The 17,018-nt window shown below is 36.0% G+C and overlaps 1 protein-coding gene across 1 annotated transcript in view; it reads right to left on the bottom strand.

Moving 5' to 3' along the window:
* The window catches only part of WDR70 (WD repeat domain 70), a 298,457-nt gene that overhangs the window by 261,421 nt on the left and 20,018 nt on the right, over nt 1–17,018 (bottom strand). The window contains exon 5 of the mRNA XM_078445080.1: nt 16,256–16,451. Within this exon, the coding sequence (XP_078301206.1) occupies nt 16,256–16,451 (196 nt within the window). The remainder of the gene's footprint in view (nt 1–16,255; nt 16,452–17,018) is intronic.

Below are 17,018 nucleotides of genomic sequence, written 5' to 3'. Positions count from 1 at the left end.
TGATAAGGGAAGCAGGGAAGTGACAAGACCTGATACACTTTTAAAAGTTTGGATTACTCTGGTGATTAGAGAAATATAAACTTTCTTATTTGACCTTATAGACTTAAATCTTAAATTGTAAAGAGACTATCCTTAATACTCCTGCCACTATCATGTAGTTACTCACCTAAAAAGCTTAAAGATACAAAAAAAAAAAACAAACCTGTAAATATGTCTGTTATAATTGTGTCACATCACAAAAGAATATATTTTCTGCATTATTCTTTAAAAAGTAATTATTCCAGCATTTATCTCAACCTAAACTTCACTTATTCCAGTTTCTAAAAGACATTGTTTATAAGATTCTTTTTTTTCCCTTCCACTATAGACAAGACACAGTTGAAAAAAATGGAGTTTTGCCAAAAGCCAAAATGTCTCTATTGCCCCCTAGTGCCCATCTTAAAGAATGAAGACCTTCACACATTTGCAGTTTGGAAATGGAAAGGAACATTCACTGGATTTTGGAATAGAGCTTCTAGCATCCTCTGCTGACAGAATCTTGTAGGTGTAATGAAACTGCTCTGTTTTAAGGAACATAAATTTCCTCTGAAGTTAAAATCATTAAGCTTCCTCGCATTGTTTTTTTTAAGACTTTTCTCTCTAGTCCACTGCAATTTAATTAAAATTGGTCATTAATCAAATATTGGTAATGATAATGAAAACAATGATAAAGCCCAGCAATTGTGAGTGCTTAGTTATGTGTCAATCCCTATGTTAAGTGGTTACTTAAATCATCTCATTCTCATATCAACTTCTGAGAACTAAAACAGAATTTTTACCTACTTTTAATTCCTCAACCTTTCTCTATGCATGAGGGAAAGAGACTGACTGATACAGGTGGCTGGCAATGACCAAGGCTAAGGGGATGAGAAGCCTCAGACCAGAAGGCAGAGAAGCACAGTGGTGACCCAAACTTGGACTCTCCACCACAGAACGTGCCAGCCAGGGAGTCAGAGAAAGTTCATGGAAAACAGGTGCTCACAACTAAAAAGTCACTGTTACATCCAGCCTTTAGTTACAGTCATAAAAATGCAACTTTCAGTTTTCTCGGGTAATGGGAAAGAGGATAGCAAGGATAATAAAAATCCTCAATAATCCCAAAGCCTCCACTTAATTATAAGTTACAACTAGCTTCACATTTAATTAAAAAATCAAAATCAGGCACAAGTAATAGATATGGTTTAAAAATTGGGGCGCCTGGCTGGCTCGGTGGAGCATGCAACTCTTGATCTCGGGGTCATGAGTTCAAGCCCCATGTTGGGCATGGAACCTACTTAAAATAAAAAGTCTAAAAAAATAAAATAATAAAAAATGTTTTTTACCTTTTTTCTCTGACCCCACCTACTTGAATTTTTGTTCACTTATTAAATTCAAAGAAAGATACTACTAATAATAAATCTTCAAATATTAAATAGTTCTAATTAGTTGACAGCTGGTATAGTCTGACAAAGCTGAGTAATGGTTTGCATACAATTTTCAGATGCATTCTACTTGAAAGAGCAATCCCATTATCATCGTAGAGAAGTAAAATGGAATAAAGTAAGAATAAAAAAGCAAGTTTGTCATCAGAAGAATTATGATATACAACATTAACATTCCTGATCCAGTGGCCTCAGCAGTGACACGAGACCAACTACTAACAGGCCACTGATATAAACTGAATATAAAAAAACAACAAAATGAATCACAGCTACGTGATATAGTTTTTAACGTACCTCCTGATTATGTTCTCTCATAATTTTCCTTCCAATTATACTGCTAATCAAAAACTCATTGTTTGGGATGCCTGGGTGCCTCAGCTGGTTAAGCATCTAACTTAAGCTCAGATCATGATCTCATAGTCCATAGGTTCGAGCCCACATTGCGCTCTGCACTGACCTGACCATGCAGAGCTTGTTTGCGATTCCCTCTCTCCCTCTCTCTCTCTGCCCCACTTGCACACTCTCTCTCCCTCTTAAAATGAATAAATAAACTTTAAAAAGAACTCAATCTTTAAAACTTTTGTTGACTAGAAGGGGGCACAAAGAAGTATTTGGGTGTTTGAATGGTGCCTAAACACAGAATATGAATATACAATTATCAAAACTTACCAAACTAAACCCTTAAGCTCTGTGTACCTTATTATATATAAATTACACCTCAATAAAAACAATCACATTTCCTTTTGGTTTTGTGAGACTGTTTTAAGAAGAGAAAGCTGTAACTTTTTTTGCCTCATTTGACAGACAGGTTCATAAGGAGTCAGACTCTGTACAATTAAATAAATATCATTTGACTCAGGGAACAGCTTCTATATTATTAAACTATTATGTGACTAAATTGTAAACTTAGATAAAATAATTAAAAAATAAGTCAACTGTAAACTAAGACAAGGCAAATATAATGATTCTTCCAGAAATAGGTGTCTATATATATTTCTATACTCACATTACCTCTGTTCACTCCTCTAACCCCTAATTCCATTTTCCATGTAAAAACGAACGACTGCTATGTCACAAAGAGAGAACACTCTCAAATGTCATAAAATGAACTGTTCAATTATAAAAACAAAATACACTCAATTTCACTTGACAAATGTTTACTTTGTATGCACTATATAAAGGACATTACACTGGAGCTTTGGAGAGTTTTAAAGAATTATGAACCATTTATATACAAGTCCCTGTACTTGAGATCATTAAACATGATTGCAAAGTGGAGGCAGAGGAGTTAAGACAAGCATATAAATAATGATTTAACAAGGACAATACTTTGTGTTTGCTACAGAAGCAGAAACGAAGCCTGTGAAGGGAAACATGCAGTTGGAATCTGGAGAGGCTGCTTGGAGGAAATCACATGTGAAATGGCCCCTAAAGGCTAAACAGAATTTTAACAAGCAGAAACTAGAGGAATGGAAAGGAAGCATTACAGTTTTGATCAGTATCAACTCAAAACTTTGTTAGAGAGAATTAATGGGCAAACAGGAATTGGTGGAGTATGACACATTTATAAATAAGATCTTACATATATTTGTCTATAGTGATGAAAAATTAGATACGTCCTTGAAAAAATATATCCTGAGTTACTGATACAACTAGTGCTAAATGGGAACTGAATTATATGTCAGTTGCAGAAAATAATAAAAGAGAACGGGAAAAAGGTAAAACTCCTCTTAAGAAATAATATCATAAACACAATTGAAAAAAGTGCTTATTTTGTTTATTGGTATAACTTGCTTCACTACAGAGACACATTTCCCTAAATTGAAGCATTTAAAATACACTTTCTCCAAAATGGTACCTGCTAGGGGAGAAAGGGGAGTTGTTATTTAATGGGTTTAGAGTTTCAGTTTTGCCAGATGAAAAAGTTCTAGCAATCTGTTGCAAAACAATGTGGATATAGTTCACACTACTAGACTATACACTTTAAAGTAAGTAAGATGGGGGCGCCTGGGTGGCTCAGTCGGTTAAGCGGCCGACTTCGGCTCAGGTCATGATCTCGCGGTCTGTGAGTTCGAGCCCCGCGTCGGGCTCTGTGCTGACAGCTCAGAGCCTGGAGCCTGTTTCAGATTCTGTGTCTCCCTTTCTCTGACCCTCCCCCATTCATGCTTTGTCTCTCTCTGTCTCAAAAATAAATAAACGTTAAAAAAAAAATTTTTTAAGTAGGTAAGATGGTAAATTTTATGTGTGTTTTACCATAATAAAAAAAAATTGGCATCTGAAAATAAATAACTCATACCTAAGGTTAAAAAAATAAAAATTAAAAATTAAAAGTAATGAAATAAGTTACAAAATAAAATGTACTTTCTCTGTTAAGAAATCCTTCTGTAAAAAAAAATAATAAAAAAAATATAAAAATAAATAAAATTTTAAAATTTTTAATATTTTATTTTTATCTTAAATTTTCTTTAATGTTTTATTTATTTTTGACAGAGCACAAGTGGGGGAGGGGCAGAGAGAGAGGGAGACAGAGGATCCAAGGCAGGCTCTGCATTGATAGCAGTGAGCTCACTGTGGGGCTTGAACTCATGAACTGTGAGATCAAGACCTGAGCTGAAGTTAGATGCTCAACCGACTGAGCCACCTAGGCACCCAAATAAAAAAAAAATTTTTTTTAAGGAATGCTTCTGTAAAGTTTTTTGAAGGTCCATTTCTATACCTCCATTTCCCTTGTGAATATTTCAATGCTTCTCTATATAAATGAACTTGACAAATACATAGTTGAACTTGACTAAATCTTGGCCAAGGCTAGTGTTAATGGAATCTTTCTTTGACAAAATGAACCAAAAAGACTGCAACTCATTTTTGAAGAAAGAACAGTACAGTAACTAAACAGCAAGATGTAACAGACACAAAAGAATTCAAATGAAATTTGTGCATGCTAATATAGTAACCAAATCCTAAGAGTTTAAAGATTGCATTAAATTTAAAATTAAAAATTTTAATCCATAAATTTTATCCAAATCCATAATTTAAATTTTAAATTTAATCCATTTTAAATTTTATTTAAATCCATAAATTTTATGTCGTCTGTTCCTTTGGAGAAAGGGAGCTAAAATGTTTAAGCTAATACATTTACAATGAACAAAATAAAATCAAGTAGAGTGTATGTCATACAATATTAAAGGACTATTCATGATAAGTAAAAAAGTTTTTTTAAAGTAAATAATTTGCCATTACTCTAACTGAAAGCACCAAACACTGAATATAAATTTATGCTCACTACAGAGTTATTAATTGGCTCCCCCCCTCTCCACATTATCCATCCTTTGTAATGGAAGCACTGAATTTTAGCTACAATCCTGGCTTGCTAAAGTAAATTATTGTATTTCTCATGTGAAAGATTAAGTTCAAAGTCAGTACCCTTCTTTATCCCTTCTGCCTTCCTGATGACAAAAATTTTAAAAAACCATGGCTATAGCTTGAGCATACATCTTGAAGTCCACATATTGAGGATGGCAGAACAAAAGGAAAGAAGTAACCTAAATCTATGGTACCCTGTACCTGCAAACTAGTTCTGGTCCATTTAACTGTTGATTGCATTTATGTGAGATAGAAAAAAAAGTCTTCTATCTTGTTTAAGCCATTGTATTTTCCACTTTGTCAGCATCACCCAAATTACATAATACAGAATTCCTCCCTTAACCATGGTTTCACTTTCCTGTTTCAGCTACCCGCAGTCAACCGTGGTCCAGCAGCATACGGTCAGGTCTAATGCAGCCTAACACATTGCAGCATAATGCCTACGTCATTCACTTCACTTCACTTCATCACATAGGCATTTTATCATTTCACATCATCACAAGACAGTGAGTATTTTGGAAGAGACCACATTCACATAACTCTTATTACACTATATTGTTATAATTGTTCTACTTTATCATTAGTTGCTGTTAATCTCTTACTGTGCCTAATTTATAAACTAAACTTTACACAAATACATACATATATATATATATATATATACACATACATATATATACACATGTATATAAACATTAAAAAACATTTTAAAACATTAAAAAAAATTTTAAATAAGGTACAAAAGTTTCCTTTTAGTTTCATTTTTAGACGTTTCTAAATTTTTCTTAACGTTTATTTATTTTTGAGACAGAGAGACACAGCATGAGCAGGGGAGGGTCAGAGAGAGAGGGAGACACAGAATCCAAAGCAGGCTCCAGGCTCTGAGCTGTCGGCACAGAGCCCTACGCGGGGCTCGAACTCACAAACTGTGAGATCATGACCTGAGCCGAAGTCAGACACCCAACTAACTGAGCCACCCAGGTGCCCCATCATTTTTAGACGTTTTTATTAGAAATCACTTTAAGGGGCGCCTGGGCGGCTCAGTCAGTTAAGCACCCAACTTTGGTTCAGGTCATGATCTCAGTTTGTGGGTTCGAGCCCTGCGTCGAGCTCTGTACTGACAGCTCAGAGCCTGGAGCCTGCTTCTGATTCTATGTCTCCCTATCTTTCTGCTCTTCCCCTGTTCATGCTCTGTCTCTCTCTCTCTCTCTCTCTCTCTCTCAAAAATAAACATTTTTTTAAAAAAATTTTTTTAAAGAAATCACGTTAAAATTTTTTAATTCACTTTCTGCTATATATTAAAATAGGTGACCATCATGATAAACAATAGGCACCATTCTAAGGGTTCCAAATACATTTATTCACTCATTAAATCATCTACACAATTCCAGTTAAGTATTTTATTAGCCCTATTTTACAGAGAAGAAAAGACCAAGAGAGGTTAAGTAACTTGCCCAAAGTCACACAGCTTGAAAGTAAAAGCTCCATGAGGCTCCAAAATCCACTTGCTTAATCACTATTCTATACTGCCTCCCTGTATCTATATTTTGTTTCTTTTTATTGTCTGGATTACTATTATAGTACTCCAGTTAACAGCAGAAGCTGGGAGACAACTTAAGTAGCTATTGCTGTTGGAGTGATGCTGGATTCATTAAGGTGGTAGTAATGGAGATGGACAGAAAAGGAGAGATCTGGCTGGAGATAGAGCTAATAAGACTTGGTAATGAATTGGACGTGGGGTAGGAAGGAAAGAGGAATCAATGATGGTGACTAGGTTTTGTGACCTATCCATCAGCAAATGTTTAAACTCTGCCTCCTATGCTTTATGTAACTTTATTTATGTTACTTGTTGTGTTTTTTTTTATGTTTATTTATCTTGAGAGAGAGAGAGAGACAGTGGGGGAGAAAGGAACAAAGAGACAGAAAGAGAGAGAGAATCCCAAGTAGGCTCCATGCTGTCTGTACAGAGCCCAACACAGGGCTCAATCTCACAAACCGTGAGATCATCATCGGCTGAGCCAAAATCAAGAGTCAGATGCTTAACCAACTGAGCCACCCAGGGGTCCCTATGTTCCTTGCTTTTCTATTTTCCTTCATTCTTCCTAACTTATGCTTTCTTATAGCATTTCACTTCATTAAGTCCTTTTTGGAACAAGTTAAGTTACAAATTTACTCATAATACTTAAGATTTATTTTATATTCATGTTCAATATTCTGTTTGGAGTTTTTTTCCCTCTATCTGTTCTACTTTTTAAATTAAGATCTTAACCGGCTTACAATGAAAGAATGTTAACTGATGTAACCCCATTATTTGTTTCTTTTTTTTTTTTTTTAATGTTTATTTTTGGGAGAGACACAGACAGACAGTGAGCAGAGGAGGGGCAGAGAGAAAGGAAGACACAGTATCTGAAGCAGGCTCCAGACTCTGAGCTGTCAGCACAGAACCTGAAGCAGGGTTAGAACCCACCAACTGTGAGATCATGACCTGAGCTGAAGTCTGATGCTTAACTGACTAGCCACCTAGACGCCACTCCATTATTTGTTTTCAATCACAGATACAACTTATGATCAATATGGAAACTAGAAAAGAATACAAAACTATGCAGCAGAGGAAAAAAAAAAAAAAAAACAATATCCTCAGGTCCAACAATCCAGAAACAAGCAATGGAAATACTTTGTTCCATACATATGTATCATTTAAATTTTTGAAATCATACTGTCTAGACAGTTTTACATCTTTTCACGGTGCTACTGAAAACTCTTACTAAACACATTTAATGGCTGCATAATATTTTATGACTACACAACAATTTACTTGTCATTCCTCCTGTTATTAGACATGTATTCACATTATTTCTAATTATTCTAATATTTCATATATATCTATCATTTTCAAACATTTTTAGACATGGAATCTTTCTGACTACAGAAAGCTCTGAGCAAGCCCAACACAACATAAACTTAACACTTTTTTCGATAAATTATAAAATTTACTTATATTTTGCCTTTAAAAGCCAGAACAAATTTCACTTTCTGGAAAGTCAGCTTATCAGAAATATATGAAGTACACTTAAGATAAGGAAGTCAGTTTCCTGTTACCACCAATGATATGGACATACTCTCATGAGCTCTCTCAAATGAAAACAGATGAGAGAGCCAATATCACCACCTATCACTCTCAGATAATGTTCCGTGGAACACATTCTGAAAAATCACTATTATAAATAGTACTGTGATAAACATCTTTGGGCATGAAGTTTTTTCCAAATTTCCTCAGGATAGAATCCCAGAAATAGTATTACTGAGATTAAAGGAAATAACATTTTTAAGGCTCTCAATACTTAGTAATTTGAGTTTCAATAATAAAAACAGCTATTAGAGCTACTGGCCAGTTCCTAGCCTATTTACCTGTTCACAGTCCTTCAAAGACTATGATGGTTATGATTTAATAAGTATAATTCAAGACAGTCACAAAAAGATATAAAAATGGATATGATACAAAAGAACAGGCACTTACCATCGCTCTCATGTCATTCTCAAAAGCAGCTAACAGTAACACTTCTAAAGACATCAACCACCACATATTACAGAAGAAATATTTTTCACAAAATAATAATCAAAATAAATATTACTTCTTGGTTATTTGGGAGCAAGAATATTCTTACAAGTCTTATATGAAAACTTCAAAGTGGCTTCACTGTCACAGACAAACAAGGCAGCAATTCCATATCCTTCTTTTTGAGAAACATTATTTTGTAAGCAATATCCCATGTCCTTAAATATCCGTGACACATGATACAGATCACAACTTATAGACGGACCCTTACATAGTTAACCTATTTAAGCAAGCAGTGACAGCAGGTTGGGAAGTGGTGCTGCCACAGGTGGACTGGGAAGAGGCTTACCTGTGCAGCCTTTTGTTACAACACAGATTGCAGATGTTGAGACAGGATCCACCCCAGTCCTACTGAATCCATCTCCAGATTACAAAGCCTAAGCATACTTAATTTTTAATTGTACCAAAGATGATTCTTACATTCAGAGTAAGAACCACTGGGTTAAAAAAAAAAAAAAAAAAGGTTATGTTAAAAATATTTTTCCAGGGGCGCCTGGGTGGCTCAGGTTAAGCGGCCGACTTCGGCTCAGGTCATTATCTAGCGGTCAGTGAGTTCAAGCCCCGCGTCGGGCTCTGTGCTGACAGCTCAGAGCCTGGAGCCTGTTTCAGATTCTGTGTCTCCCTCTCTCTGGCCCTCTCCCGTTCATGCTCTGTCTCTCTCTGTCTCAAAAATAAATAAACGTTAAAAAAAAAAAAAAAATTTTTTTTCCATTACTTTCAATAATACTTGCTGAAATATTTAGCCAGTCAAGTATGCGAACTTGGCTGCTTTCCTATTAAGTAGAATGTCTCTCTAAAAAGCCACAGTGCTTTGCAAGTTTCTGAGCAACAAAATAATCAAATTGTATTCAGGAATCCCCAGATGGAGTCCTGCCTGCTGTAGTGGTTTATTTTCCCTCATTTAGGGAGTGAGTACTATTATTTGCAACGTGACTCGTGTTACAAATAGTTTAATCTTGAAGCAGCAAGGAAAAGGATTGAACAGAAGATCCTAAAGGCAAAGAGACAAGTGGCTTCAGCAAAAGTTTAAATGGGAGAAAATGAAAGCCTGAGTTTGATCGCAGAAGATGAATTTAGAACACTGTTGGAGCTTAAACATGGACATGTTTCATGAGTCATTAGAAAGCTGGAACTGAGGAGCCCCTGGTCGGCTCAGTGAGTTAAGCGTCCAACTTCGACTCAAGTCATGATCTTGCAATTCATGAGTTCGAGCCTCGTGTTGGGTTCTCTGCTGTCAGCTCAGAACCCACTTCGGATCCTCTGTTTCTCTCTCTCTCTCTTTCCCTCTCGCCCACTGGCTCTCACTCTCTCTCTCTCTCTCTCAAAAATAAACATTAAAAGAAAGAAAGAAAGAGAAAGAAAGAAAGAAAGAAAGAGAAAGAAAGAAAGAGAAAGAAAGAAAGAAAGAAAGAAAGAAAGAAAGAGAAAGAAAGAAAGAAAGAGAGGGAGGGAAAGCAAGCAAGCTGGATCTGAAGTTTAAATGAGATGATGCAATGCTTCCAGCTGCTCTGAGTGAATAGTAGTCATGAGGTAAGAAAATGTAAGATGTAAGAAACTTCACCCAGGGGCACCTGGGTGGCTGGCTGGTTAAGTGTCTGACTCTTGGTTTCAGCTCAGGTCATGATCTTTCAGCTTCTTAGTTTCAAGCCCCACATCGGGCTCTGTGCTGGCAGCACAGAGCCTCCTTGGGATCATCTTTCCCCTTCTCTCTGCCCCTCCCCCACATGCACTGCCTCTGTCTTTCTCAAAATAAACTTTATTAAAAAAAAAAAAAAAACTTCACCCAGGTCAAACATGAAATGGTAAGGCAAGCAAGGACAGGTCCTCAGGGAATGCTTATTATTGGGGACATGTGAGGAAATAATGAAAGTTTTGAAAGAAACTTTCTAGAAATGCAAGCACCATTGGAACAGGGATTTTCTGGCTTTATTCACTGTTATATCCCCAACACCTGGAAAGTACCTGACTCATAAAAAGTGCTCAATAAATATCTGTTGAATAAAACAAAGAGAGAGGCAGCAAACCAATAGTATAAAGAAATAGCAAAGAAAGAGTTTCAAGAAAGAAGACATCAACACTGTCCAATATTGCAGAGGTACAGAATGAGAATGAAGAAAGGGCCTTTGGATTTAGATATTTTGACTTTGTCTGTGAGGACAGTGTCTTAACAGAAAAGATTTCCAGAGAAAATGTGGTAACAAAACAAAAGTAGCAATACAGATACTACTTTTGAAACATTTGGTGAGAAAGAGGAAATTAGACAGTAGCTTGTAGGGAAAACTGAATTAAAGAAAGATTTTAGTATGCTTGCAAGCTTAGAGCCAACAGCTAGTAGAAAGGAAAAGGCTGAAAACACAAAAGGAAACAAAAGGCACAAAAGATTGGTGATGATGAAACCAAGTATGGGCAAAAAAAGGAGAGGAAGTCAAGGAGAGGAGGGAAAATTCTGATATGTTCCAAACCGTTAAAATATAACTAGCATTTTGATATATAAAACAATCTCCTGGGTGGCTCAGTTGGTTGAGCATCTGACTCTTGATTTGGCTCAGGTCATGATCCCAGGGTCATGGCATCAAGCCCAACATCAGGTTCCACACTGAGCTTGGAGGCTGCTCAGGATTCATTCTTTCTCTCTCTCTCTCTCTCTCTCTCTCTCTCTCTCTCCCTCCCTCCCTCCCTCCCTCTCTCTCTCTCTGCCCCTGTCCCCTGCTCTCTCTCTCTCTCAAATAAATAAAAATAAATAAATAAATAAAACAATCTCCTATAATTTTGCTTAGCATTACTCCAAACTGATTTTCTAAAGGAACTAAATTCAGTTTCTAAATCAACAAAGAATTACTAGGGCTGAATTCCAAACAACCATAAAAACAAGATTTCTTCAAAGGCCTGAAACATTTGAACTCAATGTTGAAACATACGCCAAACATTGCTATGCAAATAATGTAAAATAAATCATGCTAATTTGTCTGGCTAGATCCTACAACATTCACATTCAAGACAGTAATCAGCAGATTTTGCTTTGCCTATTATCCCTGACTCTAGAGGCTGCCAAAATCCCGCATATCAAATACAACATAAGTTGTAGTCAAAGAGTCGTGTTCTCACTCAGAACCTAAAAAACAGCCTAAGGTTGCCCCCTTCTACTACTATTAAACCACAGTCTGAAAACTGAAGGACTCAATTCAAGGCCAATATAATTTATCCAAATCTAGGAAGGCCACTGCAAAGCCACATTCACATTTGCAAATTTCCAAGCTGCCTGCTTTACCCGCCATCTCTGCCCTAGCCTTGGAAATGTTAGTTATGATAGACACCCAAAAGACATTTTTCTTCTTGGAAAAGAAACAAGGAATCTCCCACTCTTGTCTTATCTCCCTTCCAAAAGTTTAATCAGTTAACAATGCCAATAAACTTTGCATAATCAATTAGTGCACACTTTAAAATTAAGGCTGTTATCGGTACACTTATCCACAGCCTTGCTTTGACCTGCATATTATCAGCATTTTCTTTTACTATATTTGCAAAGAAAAAAAAAGGTACACCATAAAAAGACTTAGTAATTTTCTTTCAAGAGACGTGACGTGTTATAATCTTATAAAAAACCAGAAAACTAAAAAACAAACAAAAACAAACAGAAAACTGTTATTCAGTCCCCTGATACACTTTAATTACAGCCATGAAAGGCTAAAGCTTACAGACAAGCTTCTGAGTCCCACACCTTGGCACGCTTTTACTTCTTTGCCCAGCTGCACTTCAGGCTTACTCACACATCAATTCCATGTCAAAAGTTTGGCCTTCTTTATCAACTTTCCATTCTAGGCAAGTTGACTTTCGTATCATCTGGAATCTAACCTTGTATATATTGCCTGTGTTCCTGCCATTTACTCTTCACAGACAACATGTGGCCTATGTGCACATGTCCATCAAAATGTAACCCTCTACAAGGTTCATTCAAATTCCACATCTTCCAGAAAGGTGCTCTTCTCCGTACTGATCTCTACGTTTGTTCTCAGCAGCCTTATCTTTCCACCTCCCCCTTATGAGAAAACTCAGCCAGGTGCTATTCATATGACATTTCACCACCATATCATATACTTGCATACATTTGAGCCCTCACTATAGCACTTTTTTTCTTACTCAGAACACCCTTCTTTTTTCCATGCTCTGTTCTCCAGCTTCTTGTCAGCCTTGCAAACCTGTGTTAACCAGCTGAGGCTACGATAACAAAATACTACAAACTACATGTCTTAAATATCAGAAGTTTATTTTCTCATCACTCTGGAAGGTAGAAGTCCAAGACCAAGGTGTCGGCAAATTTGATTTCTGTTGAGAGCTTTCCTCCTGGCTTTTAGATGCCTACCTTCTTGCTTTGTTATATGCAGACCTGATTCTCTGGTGTCTCTCTTCTCTTTTTTCCTCTTATTTTATAAAAAAAAAAATTTTATAGAGAGCATGAGTGGAGGATAGAGGCAGTGGGGGAGGGGTGGGAGAGGTGGGAGGGAGAGAGAGGGGGAGGGGGGAGGGAGGGGGAGAGAGAGAGAGAGAGAGAGAGAGAGAGAGAGGGAGAATGAATATTTCAAGCAGGCTCCATGCTTGGCACAGAGCCTGACATGGGGCTCAGTCCCATGACCCTGAGATCATGACCTGAGCCAAAACCAAGAGTCGGACACTCAACTGACTGGGCCACCCAGGTGCCCCAGTGTCTCTCTTCTCATAAGCACACTAATCCTATAACATCAGGGTCTACCCATATGACCTATAATTTAACCTTAATTACTTCCAAAGAGTCTCACCTCCGAATGCCACACTGGGGGTTAGGGCTTCAACATATGAATCCTGAGGGCACACAAACATTCACTACACAATATTCTCACATTTCATGATCAACCTAATTATTACCTACTCTGTGAACTACCCAAAATAATTAAGCATATCTTTCTCATGTCCATAGCATATTGTGACCTAGATGTGACCTTCTTATTGCTTCTGATTTATCTTTGTGTGCTTGAAAAGAAAATGTTAGATAAGGGTTCTATATATATATATATATATATATATATATATATATATATGCATATATGTATATATATATACACACACACACACACACACATATATATATATATATATATATATATATATATCGTATATATAGAGAGAGAGAGAGGAGGGAGAGATGTATATACATAAATGTATATATATATGTATACATTTATATTGTCCGGTACTATACTCTTACTAATTGTCTTAACAATTTCCGAATCTCCCATTATGACTGTAGATTTGTCTATTCCTCCTTATAATGCTGTCAATTTTTGCTCTGAATATATTGTGTTAAATTCATGGAGATTAAGAAAGGCCAAATTTCCTAGAGAATAAACTTTTCCTTTTAGCATTAAGTAATAACACTCATTTTGCTACTTTGACTAATTATGACATAAAGATTATTTTGTGTTACATTAGTTTTATAAGACTAATCAGTTATCTTTTGGTTAGTATTTTCCTGCTATAGTCACGGAGCAGAGAGACATGGAGCCCAACACAGGGCTTGAACTCACAACCCTGAGATCAAGACCTGAGCTGAGATCAAGAGTTGGACACATTATTATCCAACTGAACCACCCAGGCACCCCTATTCCTTTCTTTCAACCTTTCTATGCCAGTACATTTTAGGTCTATCACTCATAAACAAAATATATCTAAATTTTTTAAATCTAATCTGAGAAATTTAAGTGGCAAGTTGAGTCCACTTACATCTACTGTGAATGCTGATATACTTGCATTCATGCCTACCACCTTATTTTGTGATCTCTATTTACCAAGATTTTCCTCTACTTCATTTTTCTCCTTTCCTGTCTTTTACTGCAACGATTGAGTTGTCTTCAAAGGCATATCAAGAGCATTGCGGTGGAAGTGGTGCAGACAATAAGGGGGTGCATTGCCTGTAAAGAACCTTAAAATAATATTAAAATCAACTGAAGATGAGTCTGTTTTCCATTATCACCATTTGCTGGCAGTTCTAAAAAGTCAGTTCAGAAATGTGTTTTTTGTTGCTTTTTACTATGATCAGTGCTGAGTTTTGATAATATATAAGTCTCAAATTAGCAAATTTTTATTATTTCAATAAGCATTATACTATACATGCAGTTGATATAGAGAACTCCCAGTTACACAGTCTGTACCACATACATACACATACATACTCATATACTTATGTTTATAGATAACGTTTTGAGTGGTTCAGAATCATTCAAGCTTACTTTAAGGGTAGTTTCATATCTCCAATCCTTGTTGTACTACACATTTCTGCATTTAAACAACAGATTCAAAACAAAGTGACACATTAAGACAAAGAAATAATACTTGAGTATCTTCCATTCTGTTATTCTTTGAGGAAAAATAAAAGATGGGAGACTAGGTTGGCAGAAGAATCCAAAAGAGCAATGCTTGAACACCTGAATTGTTTTCACCAAAAACATTCTAAAGCAGATAATTTGATGATAATATTTACCATAACCTAGCCATTTTCTGATTTTTATGGAAGAAATCTTTAGAAGTTTTTATCAAATGTGCTAGAAAATGGTATTTTTTCTAGAAAAGACATTTTAGTGAAACCAGGTATTTTTTAAAAGCCACTAGAATTGATATCAAGATAAAAAGAGATATGGTCAACACTGCAGTTTCAGAAATCTATTATAAAACACAATTTTTAATGAAACTGCCAAATTTATCCTTATGTGCCTCTTTTTTTCATTTCACATACATGTGCACAGACACACGTGTATGTGTGCACATGTGTATGTATACATATATCTGTCATTTCATGAGAAAAAAATTTTTCAAAATTAAAAGTTTTCTTTGATCAACTATGAATAAATATAGATTGACAAATTTTGTATACTGGGTACTGAACAAGAATATGCAAAGAATGCCCATTTTGTGAAGTCACTGACAGATTTGCAAAAGTTGTTCCTTTTCTGACCATCATTTGTTTCATCTCATAATCGTTACTGAAAATAATTTGTCAGAGGATGACATTAAAAAATTATCCACTCTAGGTGTCAAATACATAAAGTAAACCAGTGGTTTTCTTTATGTTTTCTTTTACCATTTTGGAGGTTATACAATTTGTTTCTATTCTTTGGGTAACTACTCTTAAAATTTTAACTTGCATACTTGACTTAACCTAATCTGCAGTTAACAAATATCTCTAGCCTCCTCCCAAATAATACAAGGACTTCAAAATGAATGAACTGATTCTACTCTCCCATCTTCCATATTATTGTTTACAATAATTTGAGATCTACTTTGTTTTTATATCCCCCCAAATTTATTCACTACCATTATGTACACTCAATGCTTATGTATATTTAACAAAATTGTATTCCTTTTTTTTTAAGTTTATTTATTTTGGGAGAGCGTGAGCGCATGCATGCACACAAGCAAGGGTGGGGCAGAGAGAGAGAACGCGCAAGAGAATCCCAAGCAGACTCCTGACTGCCAGCATGGAGCCCAACGCAGGGCTCAACCCCACAAACTGTGAGATCGTGACCAACATCAAGAGTTGGACGCTTTATCCACTGGACCACCAGGTGCCCATTAATTCCTTTTTAACACATTGCTTCCTATTGTCCATTTATTATTTTTGAGTAACACTGCCTTGTTCCTGAAGTACATCCTTTCAAGTTCTTTCAACAAGGGCTATCGGTAGTACACTCAAAACTATTCCTTATTTGCTCTCACGCATGAATAACAATTAGCAGGGAACTGATCTCTACGCTATTCCAATGAATTGGTAAATTACTACTGAAATACTTACTTCTTCCTCCTCTGAATCACCGTCATCATCATCATCATCTTCGGCATCTTCATAAAGAGGTGGAGGTAAAGGGCCAACGATATCTTCCTCAATATGATTATCTGGTTCTTTCATCATTTGAAGAGGTAAAGGAGGGCCAATTAACTCATCATCAGAAGAACCAGAACTCTCTTCACTTTCACTGCTGCTTGTATCCCTGAAAATACAGAAACAGAAACTCTTTGCCTCTACTGCAACAAAGAACACACTCTAGAGATAGTACTGATTTCCCAGGAAACTCTGCCTCTCCTTTTAACAACTAAGTTTTTATTTTAATTAATTAATTAATGTGTAGTTTGTTAAAATTGTAATTCAGACATTAAATGTGTAACTCAGGTATTATTTTATCTTAAGAAAGTAAAAGTTTCTTTTATCCACTTACCCTAAACATAAAGTCAGAGTTAAAGGTCACAGCAATTATGTTACGGCCCCTGAGATAATCCTCACTCATGAAGAGCCAGCAGAACTGGGATGTGGGAAAAAACTACAAACTACTATATCCATAAGAAAGAAAACCACTGAGGTAACCAATCCCTCTGTTTCCTATATCTGAATCCAATCACTGTTTTTACCACAGGAGCAAATAAAGGCAGCCATGTAAGAAAGTTAGTATTACTCCCATAAGGTTTCAATATATTTTCTGAAACACAAATTGTTTCCCAATTTTTATTCAAATTTGTTGAGTTGCTAAAATGTTTTATGTAGCATCCCTGGATTCTAAAAC

The sequence above is a fragment of the Panthera onca genome, chromosome A1, assembly GCF_046562875.1.
Source record: "Panthera onca isolate mPanOnc1 chromosome A1, mPanOnc1 haplotype 2, whole genome shotgun sequence".
NCBI classification, from domain to species: Eukaryota; Metazoa; Chordata; class Mammalia; order Carnivora; family Felidae; genus Panthera; species Panthera onca.
Note: the sequence above shows the minus strand (reverse complement) of the source record. Positions and strands in the feature narration are given on the sequence as shown.